Source organism: Polyodon spathula, chromosome 13, assembly GCF_017654505.1.
Source record: "Polyodon spathula isolate WHYD16114869_AA chromosome 13, ASM1765450v1, whole genome shotgun sequence".
NCBI classification, from domain to species: domain Eukaryota; kingdom Metazoa; phylum Chordata; class Actinopteri; order Acipenseriformes; family Polyodontidae; genus Polyodon; species Polyodon spathula.
The window spans coordinates 42,898,250-42,905,702 of record NC_054546.1 but is presented as its reverse complement, the minus strand read 5'-3'; the positions used below and the strand labels follow the sequence as shown (position 1 = coordinate 42,905,702).

Below are 7,453 nucleotides of genomic sequence, written 5' to 3'. Positions count from 1 at the left end.
TATAGAGCAGAAAATAATACAACAAGCGGAGACTATATCTTACAAGACTTACGTTCTAAGCTAAGCTAAGCTAAAAGCACAATATGTAGGGTCTTTCTTTCTTTCTTTTTTTTCTTTCTTTCTTTCTTTCTTTTTTTCTTTCTTTCTTTCTTTCTTTCTTTTTTCTTTCTTTCTTTTTGTGAGAATCAAAAAACTCAATAAAGCACTGACGTGCATGGTAGATATCAGACATTTCTAAGTGCAATCATATATTATTGAGTAAAACGCCAAACGTCGTGGCGGTGCATTTGAAGTACATTTTGGTTACAATCGATCAGTAGGAAAAAATATTGCTGATGTTAACAAAAGGAGCAGCAATGTCCTTCTCTCAGTTTGGATATCCTTACAACAGCACTTCGCAGGTAAGGATGGGAAACATTCACCTTCCATTAGTTCTTCTTAGTTCAAGTTTCATCCCATGCATAGTTCTCATTTGAGATAAATGATCTGTATTTATTACATTTTCTGCAGGACAATATTTGGGCAAAGTTCGGACTTTTTACTGACCACTTCACTCTATTACAAAAAAACAACAGCAAAAAAAAACAAAACCCTATTTATCTTTACGTCGTGTTTGTTTTAGTATAAACTGCATTTCCATTAATTTCACAGCTTTCAGAACACCACACACACACACACACACACACACACACACACACACACACACACACACACACACACACACACACACACACACACACACACACACACACACACACACACACACACACACACACACACACACACACACACACACACACACACACACACACACACACACACACACACACACACACACACACACACACACACACACACACACACACACACACACACACACACACACACACACACACACACACACACACACACACACACACACACACACACACACACACACACACACACACACACACACACATATATATATATACACTCTGAAAGCTGAGAAATATATTCTTACTAGTCTGTAGTGTTGTACTCATTCACTATTAAAAATAAAATGCTTTTCACTGCCAGTTCTAGCTAACTACATACACGAGTTATGGAAATTGTATTATGTCATCATACCTAATATGCTGTCTTTATAATAGTAATATGCAAAAGTCTTTCCGATTTGTTTTGCTTACTATTATAAAGCGTGCGATTCAAAGCTTTTGGTTTTCGTTCCACTTCTGCATTCTTGTCGTTTTTTAAAAGTAATTTCATATTTATGTTATATCTGTGTCTAAATAACAAATGTATTCTGTAATCGTTTTATTTAGCAGACGTTTACATTTACAGATGTAAGGGTTATATATATATATATATATATATATATATATATATATATATATATATATATATATATATATATATATATAGTTTGTTTGTTTGTTTGTTTGTTTGTTTTTTTGTGTCTATATATTCTTTAGCAAATGACGTCCCGACACAGGTGTTAGTGTTATTGTCAGGCAGATCAGGTAAAGTTGGATTTTTACCAATAGGCAAGATGCAGCCCAAGCAGCAGTGAGGAATCACATAGTGGTATAGTGAACACACCGGTACTTAACAATTATCCTTCAATTAAAATATTTCTAGTTTTATTATTTAGAGTGTTATTGTATTTAAATATTTTCTTTATAGAACAAAATGTTAAAGTATCTGTTTCAAAGTTGAAAATTAAGTCTTAAAATTAAATTAATTAATAAAGAATACAAATAAATGATAGGCCATGTTATTAATTTTGTTCTCTCTCTCTCTCTCTCTCTCTCTCTCTCTCTCTCTCTCTCTCTCTCTCTCTCTTTCTCTGTCTGTTAATCATAACCGTGTTTAACATTCTCTTCATGCAGTTTTTTATGTCTGCAAACCCCAGCACGACTTGCTGTGATTCAGCCTGCAGGTCTCTGCCCGATGGCTCTTCTGGTACAGCCCACGCTGCAGCAGCTTTTTGTTGCCCGTCTTACGAGAACAGATTGCTGGCTAGCACTCGAACGGAGCTCAAAGCAGCTCTGGGCTTGTACGGCTCTTCCTACGCAGCAGCCAGCCAGAACTATGCTAACTATTTCCCCTATAGCACCGACCCATCCACTCTCTATTCAGCACTGGTGAGTAGAGCATTTACACGAGGTATACACTTCGGATTTCAAACCAGCAAAGGCACACTGAAAGTTGTATTGTTTTGTATAAGAGCAATGTGGAATTTTTAAAATAGTGCACATACATGAAAAACATGAATGTTAACAAAATGCTGCGTTCTTTATAATAACGCATTGTTATAGTGTCTGGTGTAATGTAGGCTAATGTAGATTTGACTTATGCAATAATATATTAAACATAATTAGACTATGCAAACCATCATAATCATAATACTTAGGAGTACCATTATAAAAATATTTTCAACACCAATGGAAACGCTATTTTGTTTCAGTAGAATGTGATGTTGTTGCATTACCTGTTAGTAATAAATAAATAACTATGACTTTCATGAAACTAAAAATGATGTCACGCAATTTTGATAGTATTAATGCATCTGGCAGTCTTTTGAGAGAATTATGTTTTATTATCTGATTCGAATCATTGCTGTTCTAGAACCCTCAGTACGACATTAAGGATGGCGCTGGAAGTTTGCATTCGGGGATTGCGCAATCTGCTGCCTATTACCCCTACGACCACTCCCTGGGGCAGTACCAGTACGACAGGTAAACTCTCTTGAGTTGAGTAAGGTCAATACTCTCGTGTAACGGTGCCCTTGCAGGACTTCAGTACAGTGCTGGTGTTACAGGGTCGGTGTTTCGTTTCAATTGAAAAGTGCAAATTGGCTTTTTCAGTTTTCAAATAATGCATTACAAGTCATATATAGATATATGTACAGTATGAACAACATGCCTTATGAAGTAATAATAAGTCAAACGATTATGTTTTGGAACACTATCTAAAATAACACTTTCCATTGTAAAAGTGCATTTATAAACAATAAGTGTGTTAAAAAAATACGCATCGCATACACACTCAGCAGTCTGTTTTGATTAATAACCTTGCACGGTAATAACCACTTTCTTTTCATATTTATTTATGTATATATTTATATATGTATTTATTTAATCTTAGATGTGGTACCATTGATTTTAATGGTTCAGCCAGGCGCAAAAACGCCACTCGGGAAACCACTAGCACACTCAAAACGTGGCTGTATGAGCACAGGAAAAACCCTTACCCCACCAAAGGGGAGAAGATCATGCTGGCCATCATCACCAAAATGACCCTGACCCAAGTTTCCACCTGGTTCGCCAACGCCAGGAGGAGACTGAAAAAGGAAAACAAAATGACCTGGTCCCCAAAAAACAAACCTGGAGACGAGAGGAAAGATGACCTTGAAAAGAGAGACAGAGATGACTGTGATCTGGAAAGCCTAGACAAAGGTATGGGATTCATTGATTTCACATATTTTTTAGATCACTGTTATCAAATGAAGTTTTCCCAGTTTAAATTGTTCAATAACATTATATTTTCAGATGGTGGTGGAAAGGCATCGACCACAATTGCTGATTTTCCTAAATAGGGCTTTTGGGTGAATGCAACTTGAAGCATGAAATGATATGTATATACTTATTTATTATTATTAGTAGTATTATTATTATTATTATTATTATTATTATTATTATTATTATTATTATTATTGCATTGCTGATTATATTGCAATTATAGGTACATTGGGTCTATGAAACCTTTAAAATATTGGCCATGTGCAATATAGAACGGATATTAATAATGTATGTCATTACTTCTATTCTCCAGATTTTAAAGAATGTAAAGAGAGTGATTCGAGGCTGAGTGATCTGGATGACACAGACGATGAGGAATGCTCAGTGCTGGACAGCGACTGTGAGAAAACACTTCACCAAGACCAGAGCCTCCAGCGAGACATGACGGCGGAGCCACGGAAAACGGACTGCAGCTTGACTAATACACGCAATCATTTCCACGCGTTTTCGTGCAATAAGACCGGGTCGTCTGTGGCGCCGGGTGTTTTAGAAAACGCAATAACTAAACCGTCAACCATAGCATCAAACATTGGCATTGTTCCTCGTTATTATGAAACATCAGAAAAACCCAGAATTTGGTCTTTAGCGCATACTGCAGCCGCCGGTGTTATTTTAGGAATTCGTAACAGTGAAGAAAGGACCGTAAATGCAGACTGTCAGCTCCAAGAAAGGCATTCTACAGTTAGTGGCGCACATTGTAGCGAACTAAGGGTACAGCAAGAAGCAAGGAGCCAGTCTACCAATGGGCATGCTTTCGAGGCCCTCCCACAGTCTAAAAAGGTTTATAGAACTTCCATCTTTAACCAGGAGTCTCTCCAGTTGCATTGTTCTTCCTATCCCGTGTTGTCCGACACGTGCCAATATTTGTCAGGAATGGAAGGTATGCTAGTGGCGAACAAGGCCTCCTGTAATATCTTCTGCCCATAATTACACAGTATTCAAATATGAAACAGTTTTTTTTGTTTTGTTTTTGTTTTTGGTTTTTTTTTTAAACGAGATTATGATAACTAGTATTATCCTGATTATTTATATGTTTGTTTACTTATGTATGTGTTTTTTATTCCTGTCTATTTACCTCCTGTGTAGCCGTTTGTATATTTAAAGAAAAAGTTAAGGCAACTTCATTATAAAACTATGCACAACTATAAGACGGGTGTTACATATGAGTATTTTATGATCAGATTGGAATTAAAGGTATTCATTTGAATGTATTTAAAACTAATATAAAATTACGTTTCCAGGTTTTTCAAGAAATGTGAAATCTGACCAAGGACACACAGAACTCGGTGAAGAGTGTCTAATACAACAGGAGGACAAAATAACTGAATTGAGGCCCGTGCTGAAGAGGTGAGGTAGGTGAGAACTACTGACGTGTGCTCATAGCACTGTGGTTATATTTAATGCACATAATCACTCACTATGGCACAAACACTCGTAGAAAACCTATCACTATGCGCACCGCAGTAGAGGTATCTTTTTTGCTATAGCACTCAATTCATCTGTATTCAGTCCTGTACCGATTTTAGGTGTATTCATTTATTGCTTCCAATTCTCCTCATAGTTTACTGAACTCAACATGGTTCGATAATTAGATGCTTCCTATTTGGAAACCATTTACTATGGGTCCCAATGTGACTGTATGATGTGTTAGAAGTACCTAACCTCAACAGCTCCATTCGAACCCTATGGATTTACATCAAACCCGTCTACAGTCTGTTTATATAGAGGATATGGGATAGGGTATTGCTCTTAATGGTAGTTTAATCTTTGCAATATTGTGCCCGTCTTTTGACTGTTTAGATCGATCATTGTTTTGTATCACCTTCTTTTATCAGGCTGAACGAGATCTGGGCAGTAAAAGGTGGAAAGTGTATGTAACGCCTTCAAGTATGCACTGATGATCTTCTGAGAAGCTGAGAGATGAAGTCCGGAACTACTAAACGAATTGCCATGAACATTGTCACATTCTTTAACGATTCCAAACGGACACCCCGGGAGCTCCGTGCAGCCCTGGCATCTTTGCACATTCTTTATGGTATTGACTGTCAGGAGGTGTAAAAGAGGAGGATGCAATGGGATAGCAACTAAAAGTAGATACTTATTTATGCACTGTATTGTAGTTAGGTAATACTTTGTTTCCTGTTATGAGTCAACGTCTTCTTACCTCATGTGGTCATTTGAATTGTTATGTTAAATGTCAGTGTTTTACTGTGTTACTGTGTGTCAGAATTTAAACTTGTATTTGATGTTGTATCTTTATTTTCAAATTATTTTGTGTCTTATTATGTATATACAATGGAGGGGTTGGGTAACGCGTGTTACAATAATGCGTCGATTATGCGACTTTGCAAAATGAGTCTCTTGGTCATGTAAAAGAAAATATTTTATAGAATTTGAACAAAAAAAAAAAGAAATTGAAAAAAGAACCTTGTTTTCCGAGTGATGATTCCCTGCTTAATGTTCAGATAGCGGATTTAAAGTGTTGCAAGTTCATCAGAGTTCATCAGCTTTATTAGGCTCTCCAAAAAAGGAACACTGTTAGTAGGTCATAATTCAGTCAAGAGCATTAATGAACTTTACAAGGGAGAAAAGAAAGAGGACAAGGTTTCCATAATGTTTTTATTTAATGAGAAGTGGCACCAAACACTTTCATACTGCTGAGACTAACAAACGAGGCCGGAATGCGGGGTGAACGCGTCTTTGATTCCTGTGTAATAATATAATAATTGTGGCAACTAAGGGGCTATCTATAGATCAAACAACACCACCCACCCCACCACCATCTTCTGGGTCCACGTTTACATGATCTCGTTTGTGGTCTGTCAATAGATCAATGTCATTTTTTTTAAATTATTGTTATTATTTTAAAAAGGAAATTCCAGCTGGTATGAATGTGCGCCAACTAAACAAAATGCATGAAAAATAAACACAAACTCATGCAGCACATTTTAAAGACGTCTTCTGTGCACTGTAAAGACATGTCATATAATTTTGGTGTATATTTTATTATATATATATATATATATATATATATATATATATATATATATATATATATAAAAATATATATTTTTAAATCTGTTGCATGTCAATATTTTGTTTCATTCTTAAACGCTTTTTTTGTGTTGTTTCGTAGTGTTGAAACTGACTTGCCGTCTTTTTTAAACGCATATGTTAAAGGTAACCTTCGTACTCATCACTCCTAGAAAACACACTCTGGTATACAATGTGGGGAATGATGGGTTTACAAGAAAATTACAGCTTTATAGGTATTAGAATTTGTCTTTTTGTTTACAGGCAAACGAGACTATTTTGTTAGAAAGCAAATAATTCCATATTAAATGTAAATGGAGAACAAGAGAGTGCATTTAATGGTTAACCTGTGGCAGATCTTAATACCACCACTCTATACATATCGATTGTGTTTTCGCCACACGTGCACTGTAATGTCTTACAAACATCATACTTACAGTAGATCAGATCTATAAACACTTGTTATCATAGGCAATGTATTTTTTTCAATAAAAAGGTGCACATGTAATGATACAAAACAATTAAGAAACAACTTAGGCTGACTGGGGGGGGCGGGGGGGGGGGCTTTGCAAACTGAACAGGGAAACTGTTAAAGTAAAACGAGATTTTGCATTAACTGTTAACTAACAGGAGCATGCTGCTGGGTGTGCACAGAGGATAGATACAGTGTTATGGTGGGACTTTATTATAATTAGCAAGTAAAGTGGCCCTAATGCCAATCATGTAGTAAGACCGCAATTAAAATCGACAACAGTTATCTACTACATCTACAGTTATCTAGAATTCAAAGCAGTTATTTGAAGATATACAGTAGGCCTCTTTAAAAAAATTAATTGAAACAACTGTGCTGAATCAGA

General features: G+C 36.1%; 1 protein-coding gene across 1 annotated transcript; it reads left to right on the top strand.

The window, feature by feature from the left end:
- Positions 1-206: 206 nt before the first annotated feature.
- LOC121326186 (iroquois-class homeodomain protein IRX-6-like) lies at positions 207-5,909 on the top strand. The gene is made up of 7 exons (XM_041269383.1): positions 207-401; positions 1,872-2,126; positions 2,611-2,720; positions 3,130-3,440; positions 3,817-4,443; positions 4,805-4,915; positions 5,399-5,909. The coding sequence occupies exons 1-6, from the start codon at positions 336-338 to the stop codon at positions 4,912-4,914; spliced, it is 1,479 nt and encodes a 492-aa protein (XP_041125317.1). The 5' UTR covers positions 207-335; the 3' UTR covers position 4,915; positions 5,399-5,909.
- Positions 5,910-7,453: the final 1,544 nt, after the last annotated feature.

Bases quoted from the DNA above. Each gene is read 5' to 3' on its own strand.
- LOC121326186 (XM_041269383.1), top strand. From the start codon at position 336: ATGTTAACAAAAGGAGCAGCAATGTCCTTCTCTCAGTTTGGATATCCT. The intron at 2,127-2,610 runs GTGAGTAGAGCA...TTGCTGTTCTAG, and splicing joins CCACTCTCTATTCAGCACTG to AACCCTCAGTACGACATTAA. The intron at 4,444-4,804 runs GTATGCTAGTGG...TTACGTTTCCAG, and splicing joins ATATTTGTCAGGAATGGAAG to GTTTTTCAAGAAATGTGAAA.